The 27,445-nt window shown below is 34.8% G+C and overlaps 6 protein-coding genes across 8 annotated transcripts in view; 2 read left to right on the forward strand and 4 right to left on the reverse strand.

The window, feature by feature from the left end:
• The window catches only part of LOC143425085 (uncharacterized), a 286,080-nt gene extending 281,450 nt beyond the window's left edge, over positions 1-4,630 (reverse strand). The window contains exon 1 of the mRNA XM_076897576.1: positions 4,312-4,630. The gene's annotated coding sequence lies outside the window, so the exon portion shown is untranslated. The remainder of the gene's footprint in view (positions 1-4,311) is intronic.
• A 3,372-nt stretch (positions 4,631-8,002) lies between these two features.
• On the reverse strand, positions 8,003-10,384 carry LOC143425687 (putative fatty acyl-CoA reductase CG5065). Its single transcript, XM_076898688.1, has 5 exons — positions 10,236-10,384; positions 8,917-9,010; positions 8,601-8,846; positions 8,383-8,528; positions 8,003-8,306 (listed from the first exon to the last, which is right to left on the reverse strand). The coding sequence occupies exons 1-5, from the start codon at positions 10,382-10,384 to the stop codon at positions 8,003-8,005; spliced, it is 939 nt and encodes a 312-aa protein (XP_076754803.1).
• A 1,465-nt stretch (positions 10,385-11,849) lies between these two features.
• Nclb (PWP1 homolog no child left behind) lies at positions 11,850-20,644 on the reverse strand. 2 transcript variants are annotated; one of them, XM_076897559.1, is made up of 12 exons: positions 20,626-20,644; positions 19,681-19,809; positions 19,392-19,580; positions 19,179-19,330; positions 18,745-19,105; positions 18,517-18,646; positions 18,253-18,447; positions 17,863-18,167; positions 17,451-17,770; positions 14,411-15,885; positions 14,193-14,314; positions 11,850-14,078 (listed from the first exon to the last, which is right to left on the reverse strand). In XM_076897559.1, the coding sequence occupies exons 2-12, from the start codon at positions 19,792-19,794 to the stop codon at positions 12,594-12,596; spliced, it is 4,848 nt and encodes a 1,615-aa protein (XP_076753674.1). In that variant the 5' UTR covers positions 19,795-19,809; positions 20,626-20,644; the 3' UTR covers positions 11,850-12,593. The 2 variants fall into 2 exon arrangements, with proteins under 2 accessions (XP_076753674.1, XP_076753673.1); XM_076897558.1 differs by lacking the exon at positions 20,626-20,644 and adding an exon at positions 20,024-20,273.
• Positions 16,519-17,103, forward strand: LOC143425413 (uncharacterized). Its single transcript, XM_076898157.1, has 3 exons — positions 16,519-16,579; positions 16,699-16,798; positions 16,925-17,103. The coding sequence occupies exons 1-3, from the start codon at positions 16,519-16,521 to the stop codon at positions 17,034-17,036; spliced, it is 273 nt and encodes a 90-aa protein (XP_076754272.1). The 3' UTR covers positions 17,037-17,103.
• Positions 20,645-20,648: 4 nt separating the features above from the next.
• Positions 20,649-24,706, forward strand: Rybp (ring and YY1 binding protein). 2 transcript variants are annotated; one of them, XM_076897580.1, is made up of 5 exons: positions 20,649-21,173; positions 21,446-21,919; positions 22,202-22,563; positions 22,665-22,832; positions 23,430-24,706. In XM_076897580.1, exons 2-3 carry the CDS (start codon positions 21,743-21,745, stop codon positions 22,538-22,540), a joined length of 516 nt encoding a protein of 171 aa, XP_076753695.1. In that variant the 5' UTR covers positions 20,649-21,173; positions 21,446-21,742; the 3' UTR covers positions 22,541-22,563; positions 22,665-22,832; positions 23,430-24,706. The 2 variants fall into 2 exon arrangements, with proteins under 2 accessions (XP_076753695.1, XP_076753694.1); XM_076897579.1 differs by lacking the exon at positions 23,430-24,706 and adding an exon at positions 22,908-23,188.
• Positions 24,707-24,711: 5 nt separating this feature from the next.
• On the reverse strand, positions 24,712-27,319 carry LOC143425084 (periodic tryptophan protein 1 homolog). Its single transcript, XM_076897575.1, has 11 exons — positions 27,160-27,319; positions 26,992-27,050; positions 26,793-26,917; positions 26,542-26,718; positions 26,344-26,451; positions 26,105-26,279; positions 25,859-26,017; positions 25,643-25,751; positions 25,450-25,540; positions 25,118-25,354; positions 24,712-25,034 (listed from the first exon to the last, which is right to left on the reverse strand). The coding sequence occupies exons 1-11, from the start codon at positions 27,220-27,222 to the stop codon at positions 24,871-24,873; spliced, it is 1,467 nt and encodes a 488-aa protein (XP_076753690.1). The 5' UTR covers positions 27,223-27,319; the 3' UTR covers positions 24,712-24,870.
• Positions 27,320-27,445: the final 126 nt, after the last annotated feature.

Here is a 27,445-nt window from a genome sequence, read left to right on the forward strand (position 1 = left end):
TGCTTATATCGCGTTATATCGCCACCAGCAGCGGTTCTTCGTTTTTCACTCTCCGATAGGAACGCATCTTCAACGCCGCGTGAAAAGAGGAGGCGTGACATTTCATCGATGCACCGTTAACCACGCGGTGAGAAATTGTAAAGTCATTGAATTTCTTCGACTCCCGACGGGATATCTCGATTTTTATCCGTTACCCGGGAGATCGCGACGAATACGCGATTTTATAATTCGAGCTAAGCTTGTTCTATCAGATATTGGCGCCGTGTCGAAGCCAATTAAACGGTTAATTAACGCACGCTTCTGCGCTCCTCGCATACCCGGGAAATCAATGCTTTTTATATGCAGCAGCCGCGAAACGAGTGGGAACTGTTGTTAAATGCACCGTTAAGTTATACACGATTTAACATAATCCGACGGTTGTCGTATATAATCGCAGATTCGTAGAGAATCCAGCGAATCCCTTCGATATTAAGGGATCGATTAAGGGTGAATTAAGATATTCGAGCAGATGTTAAACTAGAGAACTTGTACGCCTGCGCGATCCTTCGCGAGCGACTATATGTAGTGTTTTCAATTTTAAGTAGCCCTAAAATCCGACTAGTTCTTAATGCCAAGGTAACCACGGGATTAATGGGTGCGTAAATTTTTTATGTCCCATTAAAATGATCGTGAAAAGGCTGGTACGCACACGGTTGTTTCGCGCTCGCGTTGGCGTCTTCGAGCATTCAAGGCGAAGCCCGGTTCACAGTGATGTTCTGTGCAAAAGACTGAAACGAGTGCAATTAACGTTACGAGTGCTAGCAGGTCATTATCCGACTGAATCCAGCCTCGTCTCAAAACCGCAAATTACCTGCGTCACGTATACCTACAGAGATACACTGGCACACGTATACACACGCATCGGAGCATACACGTTATAGATCGCGCGCATAGATCAAATATCCGTAGCACCAGATGAATTAGATATCAATAATTAAGCTCGCGAACGTAAAATCGCGTACTATTGCACGCATAGACAGAGGAGTATCTCCATGCTTGTTACAACGCAAGACTCGCAAATTATTTTATATCGCGATAAGATAAACAGGATTATCTACTACCAAAGATACTATTGCAACAAAGCGTAAGTTTGGAAGTACCGTTATCGAGTAATCGAGTCGCAGAATCGTCGTTAACGAAGAGGACACCTTTTATCCGATCGATTCCTATTCGTTCTGTGTGGCTGCGCGCAATGATGCGAGATATTCGTGTCAATAATCATCGGGACAAGTTATGCTGCACGTGTTGCCGCGATCCGTGGCGTTCGTAGGCGATTAAAACGTCTCAGTGTGTACGTCGGAAGTCGGGTAAAGACAAAATCAGGGACGTCTAGGCGTTGTCACTTGGTTCGCCGAGCCCGATATACAAACCGTGTCGACATAATTATGCTACGCGCCGTCAGGTAGATGAAGCCGATACGGACGTGGGACCATTTAAGCGCCTTTAGGAGCATAAATAATCCTATTAAACGTGTCACTGGCTGTGTCAACAATCTGACAGCCAACAAGATAGGAGCCTAGTCGAAGGAACAGTTAGGTGTGTTCTCTCCCTGTGTATAAGCCTCGATCCATCCGCTCGAAATCAATGCCGGGAAATCATGGGCATGACTTTGTCCGTTGGGGAAAGAAAAATTCGTTTAAAGTGCACCGCGTTCAAACAACGTTGTGTAATACAACGGACAGACAGATGTTTATCTTGCCGTCGTGTAAAGCGGAGATCTACCTAAACGAACGTACCTCTACTGAAAAGAAATACGCTCTTTTTCGGAGATGTTCCGTTTCCGTAGAAGTCTTTTATTTCCACACCATTCGACTGAAAAAGTTCGATCACTGCGCGGTGCTCGATCGATTAGATTAGTTACACGTGAATTTTGTAAGTCTTGCTGTGGATTGTTATACTTCCTTCTCTTTTAAATTACGGGCTTAGAAGCGTATTAGATTAGTAATGACTATGGGCGAAAATTGAATCACACGCCTACATCTTCATCAGGAGGATTAGAAAAACATACAATTACAGTTAACAGTTATCCTACGAACGTACGGTTGTTTATTCGTTTAGATTCCACAAACTACTTCGCTCGAACTCTCTCAACCTGTAGGTAAATATAAGTACACGGAACGCAAGCGATTCGAGTGTCGTCGAGAAGTCTGTAAACTTAGAAGGAAGCGTGAGTTTCGCTTCTGGAACCGTACAGTACGTAACATATGGGACGATTTTACAGACAGTTCTCAATCGTGGATTTTAGTTCGAAGGGAAAACTTGATATTCTCGTAGCTCCCAGATCGAGCACGATTACCCTAGCACTAATATAAGCAATAATTTTTCGGATAACTTTTGACCAAACTTTGTGCAAAGCGTTGGCGACGAACCGACTGTAAACCTTGCGATTATACAAATTCGTACCGTGGACCACAAGTTGCAAATAGACAGAAATATTCAGGAGCGGCTGATAACCACCGTTCTCTTTGTCTCGTACTTCGCGTGCACCACTGTGCTGCGTCTAACGTAATGTCCGTAGAACTGCGACAGAATGTTATTCGTTGGACGAGCACAACCGTCAGTAAACCAAATTAGGAACGTGTGACCGCAAATTAAGATGCGCCTGGCAGTTTCCTCGCTGTGCATGTTGAGTATATTGCACTATCTATCCACAAGTACACGTATCTCGGACCACCGTCGCGGCAGCAAATAATTTTCAGTTACACCGACACCCATGTCGCGGTGCAATGCATTTTAGAAACCCTTCCCTCTTCTGTACGTATATTTTCGTGGAATCTCAATATAATGATACCAAAGGTGCTCGATATAATAATAAAAAAGTGAAGTGATACCAGTGCGATTTGTAATTAAAAACTACGCAAACAATTGCCAGTCGTTTGTCGGACACATAATCGAATAAAAATGCGGTTTATCGTCGTGACACTAAGGTGCTAAAAGCCTGTCAGAATACGAGTTTATTGTACTTGACGGTGGTAGGTCTCGGGAGGAGTATGCGAAGAGAACAGGACTCTTTACGTTGTACACTCTCGAGAATTGCATATATTTAAAAACTAGTTTGTAAGAATTTAAGTTGATCACAGTGACCATGCGAAGGCGAACGTATCTTAAATATGATTTCACAAGTATTTGCACGTGGTTTCCTAAGATTAGCTGTAAGATGTAGATTCTTTTCGTCTACTTTTTACCTGTTTACATTTAAATATTCACATTTACGAAAACGACTCGACTGCTATATTTGAAGTTCAATAACAAACTAAAAATAAATTATGCTAGGCGAGCTACTAAAAATTTCAATGGTAACTTTAACGATGTTCGTTAGAGAGAAATAAAATGTTTTGTTTAAAAAATTTATGATTTTTTTTCCTTTCCCCGGAACAATGACAACGAGGCTTGTAAAACGTATCATGGGACGTTACTGAAAGCTGACAACGACGAGTATCGCATGTATTGTCGGTTATTGCCGAGAGCTTATCATCAAGTGCGTACTGAATATTATGCGGGTGCTGTTTAACATTAACTGTAGCCAATACCATATAACTTACAATACAGTTCAAAAATATTTTCCAAAAACCCTCTTCTGCTTTTTATTTCTGCTTTTTATTCTCATGTGTCTCCAAAATGATAAAGATATTTTAGAAATGTACACGACTGGCCAGATAGCAAGCAAACACAATTCATCGACTCTTTAACATGAAATATTTTCAATTATCTATACACGCGACGCAGACCACTAATATTTGTAATATACGATAAACGAACGGTAGCAATTAATCGATTTGTTCGGATGTTTTACGATAGCGGATGTACTCGAAAAACTGAAGAAATAACCACGCCAGAAATACAACGCAGCATTCCTATGTGACACGGAGCGGGGGAGGACAGACGCAGACAAGCGGTAAAGATCGATAGAGGTTCGCCGACTCGACAACTGACTAAAGTCTATATTCTGCTCGCCGTACTTACTAATGCTTTCGAGCGTAAAAATCATGATTACTTTATGCAACTTTTATTGTTTGCTCAACTGTTCAACCCGTTGCATTGCGACGCGTCGTGCGTTGAATTTTTGTTCTATCATTTAAAACAAGTGCTCAAGGGGGTTTGGCGTCCTTTAAATCGATAGAAAAAATGGCGGGAAACTGATCAGGTATTCAACGCGACACCAAATTTAGGCCTTAACACGTACGACCTCTCGCTTGGCCATCAACAACCGGACGATATCTTCACTTTCTATTTGGATTACCGTTGCGATAAATATAGACGTTTTGTACTCACCAATCTCTCTAACAAGATGATTTTCGACCACTGGTGTTCTCCTCACAGTTGACTTAATCCGAGTAATGATGTTACTGGCATCGATTATCACAGGGTTTCCGCGTGAACAAGAAAATACCTCGAACTGTCATCGTTGTAGCTGGTACATAAGAAACAGTCGCAGACACCACACGAACAAAATGAAAATCACTTCTGACGAAAGTCCGATGAAAAACTGAGTCACTTCCCGTGTTCACAACGAGTACGAGTCCGGTTGGTTAACGCGGTCGAGCGATCTGTCACAGGTACAAACGGATCGGCAAAATGTGTTTATAAAAAAAAAAAAACAAGGAACATACAATTACATTCTGCGGTGTTCACTCTGTGAAACGAGTTCGAACGCGATTTCTAATACGGACGTACTCCGTTCGGTGTTTTGTACGTACGAAGTTTGCACAGCCATCGTCCACTGCAGTCTAGCGACACCTAACACGTAACTATATCGATATATCGATATTTTTCCAAAGACACGCTACGATGCCATCTTCTGATCGGTTCGTAACGATGGCGTCTCATCTTCGCGCGTGTCGCGGTTTTACGATGCTTGTTTAGCTTCGATCATCGGAGTTCAGGTGTTTGCAAATTAACTGGTTACGATCAGCGGCGACCAGTGACCTCGGTAGTTTCTCCAGTAGCTGTTTTATTTTGTTCAGCGATCGTTCTCTCATCGGTTTGTTTCGTTTGTCTTGTAGCATGTCGTTGACGATCTCCAAAGGTCAGTCACGTTTGTAAAATCACCTGACAACACAATTACGAGCATGAACCACGATAAATTACTATTTCCAGAAACAGAAGGAGGGAGGGGTGTATGTATGTTAATTACATTATCCGTCAAATTATGTTCAAGTCGTTAGGTGCGTGTTTCAGAATGCATGGATGATCTCATAGACGAACGTAACATTTCTGTCTTTCGATAAATTTCTTTTCAACCGTAGCTCGATTCTCGAACGTTTAACAGCGTAACTACTTTCGATATTTTCATCGAGATACCGTACAACGATCAACCAACGAGAATAGCACGGCAATTAATACTCGGATTCACTAAACATCTCTGCGTTTAATTTCATTTCTGGACGGTTGAATGTAAAATGCGTACGACGTGAATCGTGGACAAGGCCTCAGTAGTCGCGCGTGCGATAGCACGTTCGAAGCTAACCCATACGCGCGTCGACGAAAAACGCGATTGGCTTTTCCGCGCCAGGCAGCACACCGCGGATTACTCAAACAACGTTAACGCATATCCGACTTGTGTATCGCACATCCGTGTTCGACTGAAACGTCTGCACGTTTACTCCATCGATTAGATCGACAATGCGGATGTCAGTGGATCGTTCCAGCATCGGTAACGGCGGATGGAATCGTGTGACACGATCTACACATAGTTTTCCTACCCCATTCAAGGCTTTTCCCTCGGGCTCGTGTGCTTCCGAATGTTCACGAGAGAGTTGGTTCGCTCATCACCAAATCGCGACGCGAAATGTTAGCGAGCCGCGCGGATGCGTGCAGGGAGAACGCACATAACAACGAATGGACGGAGCCGCTGTTGGCCGACTGCCGACGGTCGAACGCGCTCGGTTCCCAACGATCAGCTGATCGGCACGCGCGCTACTATGGTAACCAACATCAGCGGACTCCGATAGGGTTGCACGCGCACACACGACTTTTAGAGGGCGCTCCGCACGCCAGTCACGGCGATACTGATCCGATAATGTGTACGTGCGTCGATGGATTTCATGCGTGCGCGCGCACACACGTGGTTTAGAAGACGAACGTGCGCGGTATGTGTACGTACTGTCCATAAACGGGGAAATGCGGTGGATGACGGCGATGATAATCGGCGAACTAAAGTAAAAATCGAGGAGAAAAAAAGACTACCTTTCGTCCTCTCCGTTTCTATATTTCCTTTCGTTCCGTTGCTCGTTCTTTTCTCTCTCTTTTCCGCGATCGGAACGCGACACGCAACGTCACTAAAAGGACCTGGAGGACCACGACCGCGTGCAGTCGCAATCGGTTGATTCGAAATACTGCGTGACTTGTTACGAGATCGACGCCGGTGACCGTATCTGACAGGGAGGAAAATCACGAGGTAATCGTGGCGTGAGCGGCAACGTACGCCATCCGTTCGTGTCGGCAGTCGGGTATGCACTGCCTTTCTTAGTCGCCGGTTGGTTCTCGATCCTCGACTCTGTTCGTTTGACTCGCTCGCCTGCTCGCACGGCCTCCATCCCCGTATCGCGCTACACGCCGACGTTCCGTACACGATGGTGGCGCACGACTTACCCGCCGATCTGCCCCTCGTACAATTTGTATTATTACTAATACTATATTTATCTGCCTTTCGTCCCCTACTCCCGTTTCTCCATCGGATTCTTATTTGTCCGATAATATCGTAAATACTAGACACTCGAAAAAGTATAAACATCGTCGTTAACTATTATTATTTAACCACATCTATTTCCAGTTCGGTCTTATCGACGTCGAATATAATATTCGTATTTTAACAGTTGTCTAAATAAATGTTGGCATGCGTTGTCTTTGGTTTCAATTAAAAATTATTTTTGTACCTTTCTTGCGAGTCATTTAATGAATTTATTTTGATCTGCGCGCAATAAATATGGGACCAAATTTATATGTAAGAGTTCCGCTGAAACGAACAAAATTAGATGGATGAAATATGTCTAATATTTAAATAAGATACGGAAGATTAAAAATGAGACAGCAAAATAATATCAATAATAACCTGAAAGTATAATAAATCATGTAATTTGTATATAATCAGTACTCAGCATATAAATAAATAAATAACCACACCTGTTTAAAAGCGCGGCTTTGAATCGTGGATAGACTCCCACGATATAGATTTTTATTTTAGATACCTATTCTTCTGTAATCAATCACTAATATAAATATTAGTTTTGTTTTCTTTAATTATTATTTTCTTTCATCTACCAACCAATCTACATATAAGAATATTATAAATTTCATACATCTTTTAAATTTTATATAACAACAAATTAATATTTTTCTAAAATCATATATATGATATAAAACATACGACGTAACATATATTTGAATTTTATGTTTATCTTTCACCTTGTTTTATTTGAGAAAAAAAGTGAACATTTAATAAACTACTTGACATTTATTATATCTCTGTATTTTAGAAACATAAACAAAATAAAATAAGATAAAACATAATTATAAATAAATAGGAAAATATTTAAACAACTATTCCTTCGAAATAAAGAATTAATCGCGCGTATATTTTATATAAAATTGAGATCATACAGGTTTATGGCGACATCTGTCATCGTAGTAATGAAACAGTTTACTCATCGTAAAGTATCTATTAAGAAAACAGTGGAAAGCTGGTAACACATAATAATATTATAGTAATAGATAATTACCAAATAATATTAGTAATTATTAATGCAGTAAAGGTCAGCCAGACCAAAAGAAGCTTATGAAAATTGTAGTGATCCATAGGAGTAACAGTAATAATACTACTACAATTGTATAATGAATAATACGGAGCCTATAATACAAAAAAAAAATATATACATATATATACACATTATTTCATTAAACAATTATATACAATAAATATAGATATCATATAATTCTAAAATCAAACAAATAATGTAATTAAAGCTTACCTGTTGAACGTATCCCAAGCAGAGCAAATAATATTGCAAACATAATCTGCTGGTATTACATGTGCATTATACTCTGGTATGCAATGAAATGTATGTACTACACCCAAATAAACTCCTAAAGTTGCACCCGTAGCTCCAGTCTTATTGTTTATCCATGCTACAATTGGATCTTTATTTGTTGCAATCATAATACTAGGCCGTACAATACAAACTGGAAAGTCGTCACTACATTTTAGAACAAGATTTTCTGCTACTGCTTTACTAAACACATATGTATTAGGCCACATATTTTTAAGCAATCTGTTATAAACAATTTGCAATTAATTATTTTTATGCAAAAATTTCAAATATATAACTGTATTTAAATCATCCTTACAGAGGGGTGATTTGGTCAAGTATTTTATCATCCAAAATGTCTATTAATGTTAATAGTTTGTCTCCATCAATAGCATCTTTGTAATGTATTTCATTGATAGTTTTATGCCCAGGATGAGCAAATACAGTTGACACATATACAAACACCTATAAATGTTACTGTTTAAAGATATTAATAATTATTTATGTGCTTGTCTATGGAAAACAATGTTATTATACCTTGAAATTTGGTAGTTGTTTTGTAAATGTTAACAAAAATTTCGTGCTTCTAACATTAACATTTGTAATTGCACGAATTTTCCTAAGAAAGCTAACATCTGCAGCTGCATGAAAGATGATGTTTGTATCTTTCAAAATATTCTTATCTTCCGGTGACAATCCATATTCTTCTTTCGTTCCATCACCTTCCAACATCACTACTTTGCTTAAGAAATTTGGTTGCTTACGTCTTAGTTTATCATATATCTAAAAAACTTAATACATACATATTTAATTTACCTTTGCACATGGTCGTTCTTTTTGTTATTTTACTTACTGCAGAATCAAAATTCTCCTTCAATCGATCTGATGCGAACTTTCCCTTTTTTGGTCTTACTATCGAATAAAGTTTTGATATATCTGAACAAGACCTGCAAATATACATACAATAAGCAACACAAGCAAATAAAATTGTACAAAATATAATGGAAATTTAATATAATAATTTTATGTTAAGAATGACAAGAAAATAAAAAGTTAAGTTTCAGATCATTCTTTCTTAATTTCACCTTGAACCAATAAAATAATTTTCTTCATTCAAAACATTAGATCTTAATTGTTTTCATATAAAGGGTATCCCCGACTGTTGACACAACATTGTCACAATAAAACCATTGTGACGTTACTTGCGACATCACTTCTTTCGACTCGACCATCTCGTTGATGGTTGTGATGGCACGCGGCAACACAACATTCTGAAGCACTAGTGGATCACACCTGTTATATGTTCATTCATGAATTTTTTAACCAGTGGCGTAGGATGACATTTGATAACTCATTCAGCTCTTACCCTTTAGTTCTTTTCCAATTCAAATTGCACAATACGTACTATTCATTATTTGTAAATATATATTAATTAACAAAGTTGTGTTATCGGGATGTATATTTCAATAGTTTTATTCTATTTACTTGTATATTTCCCGCTTTAGAGGTAAGACAGAGAAGATGTATGAGAAAGCTATAAGAAAGAGTGAGACAGACGATACCAACCCTACTTTGGAACCCGTGGCGCCATCTCTGTGAAAAGTGCTCAAACTGGTCGCACATCGTTATCGACAGCGAAGTAAACTACTGAAGACAACTAGCGCCATCTCTTGGAGAAGCACTGAAACAAGTCGGTAATTAGTTTCAGTACTCTCCCCAGAGATGGCGTTAGTTGTCCTCAGTAGTTTACTTCGCTATCGATAACGATGTGCGACCAGTTTGAGCACTTTTCACAGAGATGGCGCCAGAGGTTCTTCAGTAGGGTAGGTAACATCTGTCTCACTCTTCCCTATAGCTTTCGTATATATCTTTCTCTCTCTTACCCCTAAAGCGGGAAATATACAGGAAATTGCAATGGAGCTAGTGAAGTATACAGGAAAATACAATAAAACTACTAAAATATACAATAAATCATAATAAAACCACTGAAATATACAAGAATTTGCAATAAAACTATTGAAATATACAATAAATTACAATACAACTAATAATAAGTACAATAAATTGCAATATATTAGTTTTATTATAATTTATTATATATTTCCTTAGTTTGCTGTGTTATCTGGGATATTAAGAAATTGAATGATTACAAAAGTAATGACAATAAATTACCGGAGTAACTTTTCGACGAGTAGTTTTTCCAGGAAGCCTGTCCCTCCTGTTACTAAAATGTTAGTATGGGCAAAAAATTCAGCTACATCACTTTTTTTGTTCTGAAGTGGTTCAATAAAATCCACTATCTCACTTCCTTCTGGTGTCATGTTGACGTCCTACTTGTAACATTCAGTACAAGTACACGATTTAGAATATCTGTCAATGACTTATTCTATTAAACAATATTTTTATTAAGAGATCTGCTAGAGAAATGATCGGCTGCAAATATTCATTAAAAAAATAATTAAGAATGCATTTAATAAAACCAGACAGAATATCAACAATTCTTCGAACCGCGAACGCTAGGGAAAATAAAGTTTACATTTCTTAATCGTTTCCCTTTTAAAAATTTCCTCCTCTTTAGAAGTTCCTTATTAAGAAATAGCAAATTATTATACGTTCGATATCATTCTAATGAAGTATACATATATATACTTTATAAATTTCAATTAACAGCATTTTGATTATTATGGATTATTGCTCACTATTTGTTTTTTTTTTCTTTTGCACATATGTTACTTTCTCTTCTCTTTACCATTTTGAATCGAGCACAATATTATTAGAACAAAAAATTAAGTGACAATCGTTAGTGACATTTACCTCAACTTCAATGATGTTACAAAGTAATGTGAAATCCCTTATATAAATGTATGTAGTTATAATATATACTTATTCATATAATATTCGCATTTATTTGTTATATATACAGTTATATTACTTATTAGCACGAAAAATGTTAAGCGTGTGCAAGTAAATTAATAAAATAAATGTCATGAAAATGTATTTAAACATTTAGTTTTCAATTCATATAAAATTCTTTGTACTAATAATTAATATAGTCTTGTAATTGTGATTTCAAACATATTCCTGGAATTTTCGCAAGTTGTGTAACATTATCGTGAATCTTACCCGAGCCGACCAATCTCCTCTCAAACCGTCACAACTATTTATACACTACTATTATATTTCGTAAATGTTACACCAATATGGTTGAACATAAACTTATATCATTTATAAGGGTTATCTGCCAACACCACTTTCTCATATTTAACGGGATGTACCTTTGAACTAGTCATGAAATGTAAAGCAGATAATTAATTAATTCATTCATTAAATTAGTTAAATTGGAATATTATGAACTGTTAACGATTCATATGAAAGTCATCGCAGCAACAAAGTTATCAGATAGCACAACTAAATGTTTTGCAAACATTCAATTAGTAAATACATCTCCGTTTACGTAATAATCAGCAACTTGCACTATTAATAGGCAGATTAATATTTATCAAGAATGTAAATTAATTGAACTATGCAATTAAGTAACACAACAATATCAATGATGCATATGCTGAAATAATTCTATTATAATGTGATACGTGAAAAAGTGGTTCAAGTAGAGAGAAGAAAGATTGAAGAACGTCTATATTGTAGACTCCTAAACTTCCTCAGCATAAATGGGACCGAAAAATATACGAGTATGTAAGCATGCCCTTAACGATTTCGTAATTTTTTATTAACATTTAAATAAAATTCAGCATCAATTTCCAAAAAGCAGAGTTAAATTTTTAAATATACAGTTCACATAAAATTTATTCTACCAATTTAGTTATAATAATACATATGCTTCGTTTAATAAGGATGTCGTATATACAATACAATACATTATGGAATGCTATATATTACTAACAAATAAAATGTGTATATATAAAACTACATATAAATTAGCGAAAATATATAATATTCACTGTACCGAACAATGAACCACTGCCTATGGATTTTAATTATGCAAAACTATTGTGTATGACAAGATAACAAAAAACCAAGCAGTATTAATTACCATACTATTACCGTACTATCTGTGTAATATTTTGTTTTTCGTTGTTCTCGGTGCTCAATATAGATGTATCTACCACAGTATTGGTATTTTTATTACTTATTTCTATTAAAAACAGCGAAGGTGAAAAAATACTGTAAAATAGTTTTAGATATTTGTTACAAATAATAATATATTCTCCAATATTTCACGTATGGAGAATAAATAAAAACAAATATATTGCATAGAACTAAATTTTCCTCCATTACTGTTGCACAGTGCCCTACATTTATTAACGCGCAGCGTCTTTAACAATTTATACACAATTAATTTATCCATATATTTAACTTTCAATTGTCGTGTTGATAAATACACAATTTGAAAAACATATGTATATATTATATATTCAATTTCAGTATCTTCTAATTTGAAATGAATTTGTGAAACATATACATTAAATAACAAATATAAACAGTAATAGCAATTTCAGGGAAAAAATACGCTTAATCATCTAACAGAACACTCAGGGGATCCTCACCAATCTTCTCAGGTGTCTTTTTTAGATCTCTTGTTACTGGTTTTTTAACAGTCGCGCGCGTTTCCCTCATCTTCACCTTCGTCTCGTTCGTAGACTTTTTGCTGAAAATATTATCAACCTCGTCATCTTCATCAGAGGGGAATAAAGATTTAGGCGTGACGATGACTTTCTTGGAAGCTGGTATCTTAGCGAAGATATCGTCCTCTCCACTCGATTGATCGGCAAAAATGTCCGTAATGTGCGAAGTCCTCACAGGTTCTGTAATGCTCGCGAATATACCATTTTTATTCGATTGCTCCTGAATACTACTACTATCCGACTTTTGTGACGGATCAAATCGTTCAGAAAATATAGTCGTGTCGTCATCGTCATCCTCAAATAAACTTATTTTCTTCGTAGGTTGTTGGACACTGTGTCTCTTTTCAAGTTCACTTTTCAACGTCGTTTTGTTTGAACCGAGACCAAACAAACTGTCGTCTTCGTCTTCTTCGTCAAACAGGTTCATTTTCGTGTCCTTTAAGGGTTTCTTCACAGCCAAAGTCGTCGAGAACAAATCACCCTCCGCATCGTCGGTAAACAAATCTAGGACTGATTTTTTCACCGCTTGTTCGTCGGTTAATCTTTTGGTACCGCTAGAGAAAAGACTATCGTCTTCGGAAAACAACAAGTTGTTGCCTTTTTCCGGAGATGGTGTTTTCGTAACAAAGGCAAACAACTGACTGGGATCTTTTAATGGGTCATGACTATGGTCTCGTAACGGATCAGTTATTTCTTTCGATCCCTCATCGAATTCGGTGGTCTCTTGTTTGGGTCCCGTTTTACTTGCGCGTGCATTTGTATTCGACGTGTTTACATTCGAGGTCATACTAGATTCGATCGAGACGTTGCTCTTTTCTGTCTTCTGTACAATTTTCCCCGTATCTACCGTATCGGCGTCCGGTTGATTTATATGTGTATCTTTCAACGCTTTGAAACTAGCAGAAGGCTTTTCAGAAGCAACTTGCTTAACCGGAGAGAGGATAGGCGCTCTACCAAACAGCGTATCCTCTTTTTGCGGATCTTCCGGTAAATCCGGCGGCACATCAAACAAATCCTCCTCGTCCGTAGATGGAGAGAGTAAAGTATTTTTATTGGTACTCATTGAACTTTCCTTGCTTATGCTACCAAGTTCAGATTTATCATCCGCAATTAAAAAAATATTGGTGTCAACAGTTTTATGAAGGTTATCGATTGCCGACGAGACGAAACGATCAGAAATTGCGCCATGCGCGGCACTAACGTTCGTTACCACTTTATTGAAAATATTTGACGGTTGATTACCTTGACGTTCATCCTGCAAATTACTCTCAGAGGCGTCTACGGTATTAAAATCGATTCCGCTTTGCCTTATGGCAGACTTTCGAGCGTGCCTACTCTGCGGCCGACGTTTCGCCTGTATACGAACACGATTCTAAAAAAAAAAAAAAAATAGAGAATATTCTGAAAATAGAAACATAGGGGAGGAGTAATTGAATTTGTTTCTTCAGGAAATTACATCACACTTTAATGATATTTTAATGATTACCTTCGACGCAGTGGTAGACAACGTTTCTACTTGTGCTGGCTCGTCGAAACTTATGGCACTTTCAACGTTACTTTCACTGGATATCGTCGATGGCTGTGATTGCTTCTGAGCAGTGCTGTCTTCTGCAAATGAATATTTTTCTTTAAATAAAATGTAACGGTTACTAAATGATACCTATAATGATACAGAAAAGTAAATATAAGTGAACATAGTGTTACCAGATGCACTTAATGGCGAGATATGACCTTGAGTGCTGACACATCCACCGTCATCGCTATCTCTATCCGCCATGCTATCTTCCTCGTCTGTCTTTTCTTCACTTTTCCGCCACAATGGTGGTGTATCCATTGGCGATAGAATCTTTAAGTCGCCCATTTTTCCCATCAAATTTTTTATCTTGCCAGAAACCGCCCGTTTTGCTCCAGAATTATTTTCCTCGGATGGAGGCGACGTACTAGTTGCGTGAATGTCTAATGATTTTGGAGGACTCTTTTTTATTTCGTGTTCAACATTTTCTGTAGCATTACGTTCTTCATCAATAATATCGTTAGGTACATCTTCAACATCGACTGCTACTATTTTCTCGGATGTAGCGACAGAAGCATTCGGTTCTGCGGGTCTTGTAAAGATATTGGAATCGTCCGGTATTTCAGCACGCTTAACAGAAACTTCTTCGTGTTTCGTATCCTCTTTGGTCTCCAAATTTGGTCGTTCGTTCTCTGTTAGTCTTTCCTTGGTTATACTCTTGGTACTGAATAAATCGTCGTAATCGTCATCTTCGAATAACAATCCGTGCGATCCGATAGCGGTCGAGAATAGTCCGTTGCCCGAAAGAATATCGCTGTTCTTTCTTTCATTCTTCCCAACGGACAATTTCTCGTTCGCGATGTCTTTACCGGTTGCAACCGTTTCTGGCGCATATTTATCATTCGACTGTTTTTTGTCGACCGATTTCTTCACAGGAAACAAATCATTCTCCCCGTCATCATCGTTGAAAATACGAAAGTCACTCTTGGTTTCGCTTCCAACAGGTTTAGTGGCAAACAGATCGGCTTCTTCCGTATCGTCATCGTCGAACAGGCTGATCTTCTTCGATGCTACGACATTCTCGGTGGCATTATTTTTCGATATCGTGTCCCGAATATTACTCGCGAACAAATCATCGTCAATAATGTCTGACAATTTCCTGTTGGACGCGTTGCTCGCCTCTTTGGCTACCGGTTTCGGTGTAATCCCGAAAATATCGACGTCTGGCGAGTCTTTGTTATCGAATATGTTAATCTCCTCGTCGAAGAGACCTCTTCGTTGAGTGGATTTCATTTTCTCAGAGTATTGAGAAGCGGCAGTCAATAGATCGCTACTCTTTTGCGACCTTGAACCCGAACTAGTCGTGGAGAACAACTCGTCACCGGAATCGGAATCATCGAACAACGATGACACCTTCGATTTCGTCGGCTTTGAGTTTGCTTTCGGTAAAGGAGGTGGACCGAACAGATCGTCGCTTTCGAACACATCATCTTGTATAGACGAGATGTCCCCGATCGTCTCGTTTTGGGGCTGATTGTTCGAATTCGTAGTCGCATTAGCCGGGTTACGTGTACGTGCAGCGAAAAGACTATCGCTACGCACGCGTTCTCGGTAGATTTCCTCCGATTTTAAACCGGTCGACGTCATCTGCGGTTGAAAATCGACACTGTAACGAAATAAAATTGGATGAACAACCAATAAGCTGCTCGAATAATTAAAGTCGGTTTTTAGATAATTAAGATGCCTAAAACGCATCGAGAATCAAATCCTTCTTAGTTTCAAATAATATAACACAAAAATCAATCGGGAAACGAAGAAATGATTTTACTAATCTAAACGGAAACATACATTTTCAATTGTAAATCAGGTACCTTGAATTGTACCTATATCTAACTAGTGTCGAATGTGCCAGTACACTATTCCACAAGACTGTATATTATTGTACAAATACAGATTAATACAAATAAATTGTATGAAAAGACGTTTGTCACAACTTTATATGATACAACAAATCTGTTTTTAAACTATATATGAAAGAATACTTTATAATTTTCAACGAATCATAAGTCAAAGAGCAAATATCATTCACAATGGCCTTTGATTTACAAAAATAATATGATAATTTATACATTCCTTAGTCTAAAATGCTGTATACGAATACCAACTTACGCATAAATGAAAGGTTAAAAGATCATTCAAAGGTCAATGAAGGAAGAGATAAGACAAGAGAGATTATGCAGAAAATAGAGATAAGAAAATATATATAAAAGGGGGAATCTATATAATGTAACAAATCAAAATGAAGAGTTTCATCGTAAACACATTTTTGTTAGCGATATGTTTACTTCCAAACATAAAAGGTATGGTAATTGCAATATATATAATACGTATTTTTGTCTAACACATCATGAAATAACTAAAAAACATAATTGCATAATTTATTTGCAAAAATTAAAATTTTACGTTCTTTTATAAACAGGAGATTGCCAATATGAGGGCGGAACTCTTACTGAAGGAAAGCATTACATAAATTGCCAAGTATGGACGTGTTATCCAAATGGAAATATAGCAACCCTCGGGTAAGTGATTTGATCTTAAAACAAACTCATATGTATTCATTAAGCAGTGTAAATATACATATCGTATTGTTACACGTGAAAAATGCGATCAATTATTTAGTATTACACGATAAATATCAATTTCAGATGCGCCACATACGCATGTCCTGAAGGAACACAAATCGGCTACAGAGAAAATGATTTAAGTAAACCCTATCCGGAATGCTGTGGTGGACCAGTATGCAAAGGAGTAAAATGACTTCTTAATATTCTTTGTTGTACAAAAATGTAAACTATAAATAAAATGTAGAAGAATTTAGTACTTACTTAACGTTGATTAATTAAAAATAAATGTAACTAAAAAAAAAATGTTGATCGAATATACGTGTACGGGATGATGCTGATTCGGGTTTAGATATAAGAAAACTAAAGGAGCTCGCCTTGAGCTCGCGCATGTACTCGATACAATCACTGCAACGCAATGAAGGATGACTAATGTTTGGATCATCAATTCAATGACATTTTGTGTGTTTAACACATACATTCATTACCGTATACAGAAAAAAAAGGTAAATTTTTACTAATACATCGTTAAATATAATTAAGCTTGTTATAGAAGCGATAACATTTTTATTTTCGATAAACAATAAAGTAAAATAAGATTAATACTTACCCTATACTCGAACCTCCTGTGTTATTAATACTCGGTGGATGTATCGATATTCCGCTGCTATAGTTACTTTCGTCAATGACAGCTGGATTGTCTACGTTATTCCTTGCTACTACGAAATCTCGTGCGCTAATATTATCGTTCAAAATATTATTTCGCGAATGTTCAACCACTGAAACGCTGTTCACGCTACTTTCATAATTTGCTGGTGTGTTACTGCCAGAAGATTCAGGTGACTGAGTTCGCGGTATCCTACTCGACAATTTATTTTCAACATCTGAATTTAAGACACCTCCAAGTATTGATATCCCTCCTACAGGTTTCTACAATAAAATGTTAAATGTAATTCACCTTGCGCGTAGTGAAAATTTAAATTCGAAGTGATACTAACGATAGTTAACATACGCGATCTTACCTTTTTACTTGATTGTTGATTTTTAGACGATGCAAAGAGATCACTATCTTCATCATCACTGAATAAATTAGTAGTATTTGTATTAGTTTCTGGAGTACTTGTGGCCACATTACCAGAAGCTACAGGTGTCACAATATTCAAATATTTCTTTTGTACGTTATCCGTGTTCACTGCTTGATTACCATTATTCGAATATTTATTTTTCGTAATTGTTTTAATTGTATTCTTCGACGAAAAGATATCGTCGGAATCTTCGGAGTCAGCGTCAGCGAAAAGATCATCGATCGAAGATTTTGGTTTCGTTGCTGAAAATACAGATACTTACTAACTATTTCGAAACGAAATTATACAAATCACAAATGGATTTGAATTAAAAAAAAAAAGACTTACAGACTGTATTAATGGGAGGAGGTACATCAATACTTGCAGGTATAATATTATTCTTATACGATTTAATTGGTTTTTCCTTCCATGAGTTTTCTGTGGATTGATTCATATCATTTAAAAATTCTTTACTTCCGCTAAATACAGTTTTAGTTTTATCGCTTAAGACATTTTCATCTTCCTCTGATGTAAACAAATCATCTAAAGGATAAAATACCGAGTAAGCTAAACATTGATCAACAGCAAGATTGGTTGAATTCGCGTGCATACCTTTAAGTCGATTTATCGACGCTTCATTTTTTTCATCTACAACAGCCGGTTTTTGAGCTTGTCGAACTGTACCTAACCGTTTGGCCAATTCTTCTGCAAAATTCGGTTCTACATGATTTGGCAACGGTACCTAAAAATATGATAAGTAACATTTTTAGAATATTAAAATATGCATAGTGAAAGAATTATCATACAAAAGCATAGCATAAAAAAAGAATTGATAAAAACCTTTGATACATTATCTATAGGAGTAATTGATTCAGGAACAGAATCTATATTATTCTGACTAACTACATCTATTTTGTCATTGCCCATGTATGTTATATTGTTTCTTTTACTGTAGTCTGATTCATTCAACGAAGGTAACGATCCAACAATGTTTGTTTTCTGTACATCATTCGCCCTATAATCCTTAAATGGTACTGTGCCATCATCCTCACTTTCTGACTCTTCATCTTCATCTACTTGTTCAGATTCACTACTACTACTGCTTTCTAGACCAATTTTACTTGATTTCATCCATTTTTCAGAGCCAATAACATCAGGTAAAGGTCGATCTTGATATGGATTATGTGGCCCCAATACAACACTGCAATTCAATCATCGGTACATTAAGAAAAATTATATTCCAAAAACAAAACTAATGTAACAACTACACTTACCTTAGTACTACTTTATTGTCCTCATCTTCGCTGTCGCTATCAACAAACTCCATTTCTTTATATTTCTCATACATTATATTTAGGCCTTGCTTTACACTTTCGCTTACGCTAGCTATAAAATCTGCGGTTAGTGAATCCTGATCTTTGGAGTCCTGCAAAGAAATTTTTGTAAAGAAAAAAATCTTAGGTTACATTTGGTTAACCTTCAGCTACCTCTATTGTTGTTTCCACTTGTCTCCCAATCTCTATATCGTCCTCTTGCACACGGCTTTCAATAAATTGAGTGTTAGCCAAAGCCAAAGATGTATTGGTAACATTATCTATAAATATAGCCGTTTCATTTAATTGAGTTGTCAACGAATCCAAAGCTTCCTGAGTCTTATTTACTCTGGATGTTAAATTCTATAAAAAATATAAATAAATGCAAATGCTTTTTATATCTCTCTTTAATTATAATGTGCTATTCTATAAGAGAAAAGCGTATGGTAATTTTAAATCATACTTCAGAGAATTGTTGAAGGTGCTTAAGTAGTCCTGCATCACCTGCTAAGCTCCATTCTCTTCTTTTTTCTCGCATTTCCTCTGTAGTCCACGGGTGATCCCATGATTTATCCATTCCATCTGATATGTCCTAATGTATGAAGTTCTTGTTAAATGTACTTAAAATTATTTAAAACGTATCATAACTAGTACCAAACAGATTTGGCACAAGATGTTATAAGCAACACTATAATAATCTTTTTCGATAAACGGAAATTAATGTAAATATGTGCTATTGTTTATATTCGTTAACCTTCAAATTAGTTTTAAATGTCAATACTCTGGTAGAAATTTATACAACGTACCATACCACCTAGTCCGATTTAATATAACAGACTGTCACTGTTCTTCGTAATTACGTTCACATATATTGTGTTATTTTTTATCAAACTCGGTAAAAAGAAAAAAAAACCACCCACTTAACAGTTGAAATTATCAACAACAGTGTCCGGCACTGTCACTTCTACCGTACGGTATAATTCTTCTATCAGCAGAAAAGTTTCAGGAATGTGTGAAAGTTAGACTGCGGCTTATATTTCACGAGATGTTTTTTGCTTGTATATATGTCATCGAATAGAAAACACATAGGTATAACGGCTATGCGTTGATGCCTCGAGGCAACAAGTTAAAATAGTTAATCAATTTTCTGCGTAAAATATTTGATCTGATATTATAATCGTTTGAAAATTAATTTCTAGTAAATTACAGTTTCACAGCTGTTGTACAATAATATTAATAACAAGTGGCATTTGGAATCCATTAATGCCACCGTTTAAAGATTATACGTGCGTGCACAATCAGATATAATATATCGATAGACATTAAATTGCGCATACTATACTATATTATAGATATGTGTATAGAATTGAAATAATTTTCTAATTGAACAAGTAGAAAAGTGTTTTACTACAGCATACAGCACTGTTACATGCAATGTTGCCAAACCGAACAGTATTTTGGTCCGTATTCAACATTCCGCTGTTCGACCGATAGAAGAATAGCACCGTGGATTGTTTGTCAATATCTTTCGAGCCAGTTGATTTTTATTAATTTCTACGTACAAACCGATTGTTTCACGATGACACAAAAGATAAAAAAAGTATCCTGATTTTAAACGTGTCACGGTAGCTGGTGTACGTGCGCGGAGCACACTAATAATACTGTCAAGGAGATCATCGTATATGTGGAATAATGCTACTTTTATATGCAAGTGAAGAATTCCATCTGTTTCATTAGAGAAAAGAATATTTGAAGCCTTCGCACTATAAAAAGTATCTACATGTTTGCGTGAATTAAGTTCTACTGCGATTATATATTACCATGGATATTTAACACGAGAGAGTACTGGTTTTATAAGTGAAAGAGTAAAAATTTATAATAAAACAACAAAAACTACATATATATATATATAACCTTTGGTGGAAGAAAAGTTCCATAAATTGGCACTTTTAATCGGTAAGTCCATTAAATAGATATACTCTTAATTACAATTTATTTAAAAAACTTAATTGATCGTAAATTTTTATTATAAATCGATTAAACTTTTTCAACAATATTAAATATGCGATAGCGTACACACACGCGCATTTATAGTTCAATTAACAATAAATAAGATAATGTGCAAGTCTAATTATTACTCGATAGGGTTATATATAATTACAAATGTATTGTTGAATGTTGCCTAACATGTATATTTTAATGCGAAATATATATTTTGTTTGATTTAGATACCTTTTAAAAAATGTACATCAAAATGCTGCAGCAAAAAGTCATAGATGGCTTATACAGTAAAGATGAGTACATCCGACAATTGTGTATCTTATTTAGTTGATGCACAAAATACTGTCTTAGGCAATTGTCCATTTTCTTTATTGCATATCTTTATCTTGCTCTTTCGGAGCATTCTAATTGTCATAAATTATCCAGTGTTCATAAAATCACTTTTAATGAGGCTGAAAGCACGCATAGGAAGGCGGACTCTCTTTTGAGAAGGTACAGTGTTCTAAAACTGACTTTCATGAACAATGAACCATTCGGGAAGTGGAAAACGTCAGGCGAAGGTTTTGGAAGAAAACTATTGGGACTGCAGTGTTTGTACGTATAGAAATACAGCAGAAGCATTTAAGTGCCTCATGTGTGACGTCCGAAAAGGAACTTCTACGCGGAAACCCCGCATTAATCCCCAACTTGTTGCGCAACAGGTTTCTGTAATTTGCTTTCTGATTAGTTGTAAATGAAGGATCCAAGGGTAAGACAACAAAAATTCAGTCTATATTTTCTAGAAAATGAAAAATAAGTTTCATTACTGCCACAGGTATTATTACTAATTTTCAATAGAAGCTGAATACTGATAAGAGTTACTTAGAAATTACAAGTAATCATGTATTGTTTTTCCCTTAAATCCTTGGAATGTATTAATGTATAATGACACAATAAAAATAAAAAAATTATAGCTACATTAACTTTACTTCATTTATTTATAGGTTGCACAGCAACAATATGTACCACTTTTAAAACCTGGGAAAAAGGAAGGTGGTAGCGGGGGTAGTACAACTAGTAGTGGTAAAGAAAAAGACCGTAAATTGGACAAACCAAGGCGTAAAAATAGGCATCCGCCACGTCTTAAAAATATAGACCGTAGTACGGCTCAGACCAATGAAGTAACAGTAAACAATGTTACTGTCGTTATTACAGAATATAAACCCAAAGTGAAAAAGAGTTCAGATCAGTCTGGTTTATCTAGTAGTGCTTCTTCTGAAAACGGAAGTCAGCACGATTCTAATCAGGACTCTAGAAGTCTGGATATAGGGACGGATGCTTAGCTCAATGCTATAATTACATATGTGTACGAATTAATCTAATTAATATATTATATCATAATATGTCTCCTAAAGACATATGGCCCATTATGTAGACAAAAACAACCATTTTGTCTATATGTTACAGGTTACATAACATTCAATGAGGTCAGATGTGTTATGCTATCAGTGGAATCATTGAATTATGTCTTCAATATAATATAAGAAAAATATGTCGTGTATCGTTGTTTCATGCTGACACCAAAATTGACTGTTAATATAACAGTAACCTTAACATCCAGAAACATCAACAGAAGTTAGTTGTACTTAATTTTATTTATTTTATATAGATTAAAAATATTTTAAATTAATATTTAATTGAATATTTTAGATACTTTTATTTGTGCAACTTCGGATGTTACTTATTTTACTTATATAATATTAATTATTTAACAAATTCATTACATATGCCGTAATAGGGCAAACGGAATTTGATATATCCATTGTTGACATAACAGTGTCTATGTGACTTTCATTGAATCTATAACACCACTGCCAGAAAGCATGTTGTAAGGTTATTGTTAATTAGAATATTTTAACAAACTCATTTATGTACAATATGAGGTATTTAACTTGTTTATTTAATAATTACTGTGACAGAGAATTAAGAAACTGGCATTGGTACGTATATATATATATACCTTTATCCCATTCCAAATTATCTATAAATTTCATCTGTTCCCAGCTTTATATTTTAATAACAATTAATTTTATTAGTGCAAGAATTTTTAATTTATACGTACAGATATACACGAACGTGTGCGCGCGCATGCGAAAGATTATGCAATTAAAAATATGTAATATAGTATATAATATAAACTGAATAAGTAACACATGGTTTTATATATTTCAGGCAATATTTAAGACCACAGCAACAAATTTCGTTAATTTCGTTGCTCATAATTTATTATATTAAAACATCAGATGTAACTTCTTTATTGCCTTATACTTTCATAGTAGTATAGAAACTTCATAGATTCAATGTAATATTAATCGAAAATATTTGACCAATTTACTAAATATTAATTTCCTTGTGTAGCAAAATCACAAATATCGACAAATTTCTACAGAAGACATTTTTCCCCCTTACATACTGGTACGATACAGTAGAGCGTAAAAGCTACAAAGCTAGCTCACATTAGTAACTGCCCAATCACTTGTAACTGTGATTTACAATTCTTTTTATATTTATTTTTACATATTTTACGTTACCAAGTAAGAAATATATAGCACTATCGAATTGAATCATACAAAATTTATTGTGACTTTATGGACCATAAGTAATATGATTATTTTATAAAATGCATGAACCTATAAAATGCTATACAACCAATTTCTTTTCAAATTCATGGAAAATATTTGTACGCTCTAGTTAAATTAAAATGTAAAATATTAATTTATCATTGAATTTAATATTCTTTATGGTAAACATGAAAGTAAACAATACTTTTACAAACATTTATATACATACAAGTATTCAGATATTAGAAAATTATGGAATCATGCAATGTTAAAAAGAATTTATAATATGAACAAAATTAAATTGTAGCTGACAATTCATAAATAATCTCCCATGAATGTCATCGATTTTATAAATTTTATAAAATAAAATCTCAAATTTGCGTTAAACAGAAACAAATTCTAATTTTATATATATATTTTGTAACCTTAAAGCTGTAAATCGTTTTCAGATTCTAATATTTCCTTTTGATAAAAGCTGAAAAATGTCAGTGAGAAATACTTTCAATTGTGTTAGAATACCGCATCTTGAAACAATGTATCCTTAATAATTTTACAATTACAGTGTACGACTTGTATAATATACAATTTAAAAATCCATATTTTTAACTATAAGAGGTGTTCAGTGTTCAACTGATCGGACGATATTAATTTCTAATAATTCAGCAAATTCTCATGTTTTTATAATATTGGATCAATACAAATCAAAAGTTTGTACCAATTGTCTTCGATGTGTAAAAAATATGTTAAAATAAAATTGGACTTGTGTGTTGTAAATTATTAGAACATAACTACTATGTTGTACAGATTGTGAAACTTTCGAACATTACTGTTGAAATTAACATTATATTATTACAAGGAAAAATAAATTACATGTTTTATTAAGAGAAAGTGTATATGTCAGTTTAACTTTTCAAGTATGTTTCAGTTTTATGTTTTATTTACATTAAGACAATGTACAAGTAAAAAAGTAGCACAAATACCTTTGATTTGTAATTTTTACAGAGCTTACCATTAATGTAATTCAGAATTTTTATTACACTCGTCTACTTACTTTATTTCTTCTTTTTAGATATTGTTTTAGGTGTATCTGCATTCAACATCATTGAGTCCATATTTTCAGTTACATCCATCATTTCTTCTTTTTCATCTTCCACTTTTATATCTGAATTATTTGTCACTGGTACAGCACATTTTCGTTCTATAAATCTTTCGCGTACTAATAAAAAGATATTAAAAAATTGAAGATACAATAAATGTTATATCACATAGAAATCTACAATTACATGTATATATACGCACCTTCCGATATTTCAAATAGATCAAATACTTTAAAATTATGTGCTTTATTGTCACCACCCGCAGCAAACACGAAAGGATTATCTGGACTTGGTGCAAGACATAATAAAGCACCAAGATTACTTTTCTTTTCCCAAACAATACATGGTTCTAAATTGCTAATAATATCCCATACTTTTATGACACCATCGTTTGCGGCAGTAACAAGAAGTCCAGGACACGATGAGCTAAGAGATAAACCTAAAATAAATATAATATAATAAATTCATATTGCTTTCTATTGTCACGTTATAATTAAATTATATTATTCATATTTAGAATTCATGTAAATTTACCTGTGACTTCTTGTGTGTGAGCTTCTATATTCCAAACTGGTTTATCTTGTCTAATATCTATGTACTGCACGTATCCATTAGCTGTACTAAGCTAAGTAAAAAATAACACTTGAATTAATTTCAGCTAATGTATCTATATAAAAATATAAATCTTATTCTTAGTGTAAAACTTAATAAATTTTTACATGCTTACCACACAATAATTTGAATCAAAATGATTCCATAATACTCTTTCTACTTCCCCTAATGCTTCCCATGATTTTGAAATAGTTTCATGTCTGCAGTCAAATAATCTCACCATTCTAAATAAAAACATGCAAACAAAACTAAGTATATCAAAGAGTAATGAGTTACCTAATATATAAACATAAATAAAATATTTTTAAAATTAATTAAAAATTAAACGTACTTATCTGCACAACCTGTTAGTAACTGATGCGTTTCTACTGGATGCCATTTTAATGACTGAACTTTCTCATTGAAATAAGCAAATTTGTTAACAGGAGTTCCATTTTCCAGATCCCACAATAAAACAGTTTTATCAACTGAACCACTAGCAAGTACATGTCTAAAAGAAATATTTAAAAAACAATCACATTTGTAAAGCACTAAAATTCTATAATTAGATCTTCTTTAATTAGAATTTAATACGAACGTATAATTTTCATTCCATGTTAAATCTAAAACAGCATCCCTGTGTCCAACACGTTTTCGATTTTTCTTCTTATTTGGTTTACAGCCAAGTTTATATGCTGGTTCTAAACAATCTATTAAATCTAAATCCCATACTTCTATTATAGGAGTCATATTACCAATTGCACATAGATTACCTGCAATATAAAACAGAAATAATTACATTCAAGCTTTATAGCAGTGCAATAGTTTTATACTTACTTGGCTTTGAATCTGATGGGTCATAGTTAAGCCATTCTATACACAATGGAAATGATGGTAACAATATGTCATGATGGCAATAAAACGAACCTTCAGTTTCATTGTATACTAAAAAATATTTAAATACATATTTTTGAAATTATTTACAAGACTTAAAATTTCCTCCATAAAAAATCATAATATTGAATCATAGTATACCAAATACTTCCAAAATGCTAGCATCTCCTTCAACATGTCCTACTAGCACAAGATTGTCATTACTTTTAATAATGTCATCTTCCTTCTCAGAATCTTCATCTTCTCCCGTTACAAGGGGATCTTTCCCATCTTTTCCAAAACTTACAATATTACCAATATTGCAATGTACATTGTCCGCTGTAGATTGACACAAATATTGTAGAAAATTATATTACATTTAATATATAATAACGTAATATTTATTATCCTACATTCGTCATCGTATTTATCAAAATTATATTCATCCGTTTTGGATATATCAAAGCAAGATTCCGTTTCACTTTTTTGCTCTGTAACTTCATTGTTATGCTCTGCATCTGAATCACTTTCAACATTCCTAAAAAGAAACAGTTTTACGATTATTACATACGTAGTACAAGATCGCCATGCACGAAATACTATAATACCTACCGCAATTCTGCTTGTGTTTGTTTTATAATTTCCTCCAATTCTCTTGGAGTTAATTCAACCTGAAAGGTAAAAAGTAAACTCTGTTAGATATGATAAGAGAGGAACGTATTTTAAATCACAAGTGTTTTCATTTATCATCATACTTATCCAATTAAAACTCTGATCAACCTTTTGAGGATTTGTAGATGTAACACCTTTCTTCACCCAAGTCGTGCACGGTATTACACTCATTTTTAAATTATGTATTTTTTACATTAATGTTTCTATTGGAAATATATATACAGCTTTCCAGGAGACTGTTAAATACTGGAGGATAATGCAATGCACGTGTTCCTTCATTAGTTTACTTCGTTGTTGGTAACGATGCGCGACCAGTTTGTGCGTTTCTTACAGAGTTGGCGCCACACGTAACATAATCAGTTTGATAGTTAACTGTAGTGGTGATTAATTCGTG

Source organism: Xylocopa sonorina, chromosome 7 (assembly GCF_050948175.1).
Source record: "Xylocopa sonorina isolate GNS202 chromosome 7, iyXylSono1_principal, whole genome shotgun sequence".
Lineage (NCBI taxonomy): Eukaryota > Metazoa > Arthropoda > Insecta > Hymenoptera > Apidae > Xylocopa > Xylocopa sonorina.

Coding starts and splice junctions, on each gene's coding strand:
- Rybp (XM_076897580.1), top strand. CDS start 21,743: ATGAACCATTCGGGAAGTGGAAAACGTCAGGCGAAGGTTTTGGAAGAA. Junction 21,920..22,201: donor CCCAACTTGTTGCGCAACAG/GTTTCTGTAATT, acceptor ATTTATTTATAG/GTTGCACAGCAACAATATGT.
- Nclb (XM_076897558.1), bottom strand. Junction 19,581..19,680: donor ACCTTCAACAATTCTCTGAA/GTATGATTTAAA, acceptor TATTTTTTATAG/AATTTAACATCCAGAGTAAA. Junction 18,647..18,744: donor CTATAGATAATGTATCAAAG/GTTTTTATCAAT, acceptor TCATATTTTTAG/GTACCGTTGCCAAATCATGT.
- LOC143425687 (XM_076898688.1), bottom strand. CDS start 10,384: ATGACACCAGAAGGAAGTGAGATAGTGGATTTTATTGAACCACTTCAG. Junction 9,011..10,235: donor CTCGTCGAAAAGTTACTCCG/GTAATTTATTGT, acceptor GTATATTTGCAG/GTCTTGTTCAGATATATCAA. Junction 8,307..8,382: donor CTTGACCAAATCACCCCTCT/GTAAGGATGATT, acceptor TGTTTATAACAG/ATTGCTTAAAAATATGTGGC.
- LOC143425413 (XM_076898157.1), top strand. CDS start 16,519: ATGAAGAGTTTCATCGTAAACACATTTTTGTTAGCGATATGTTTACTT. Junction 16,580..16,698: donor TTTACTTCCAAACATAAAAG/GTATGGTAATTG, acceptor TTTTATAAACAG/GAGATTGCCAATATGAGGGC. Junction 16,799..16,924: donor GGAAATATAGCAACCCTCGG/GTAAGTGATTTG, acceptor TATCAATTTCAG/ATGCGCCACATACGCATGTC.
- LOC143425084 (XM_076897575.1), bottom strand. CDS start 27,222: ATGAGTGTAATACCGTGCACGACTTGGGTGAAGAAAGGTGTTACATCT. Junction 25,541..25,642: donor TTGATTCAAATTATTGTGTG/GTAAGCATGTAA, acceptor TTTTTTACTTAG/CTTAGTACAGCTAATGGATA. Junction 25,355..25,449: donor TCACACACAAGAAGTCACAG/GTAAATTTACAT, acceptor TATTTATTTTAG/GTTTATCTCTTAGCTCATCG.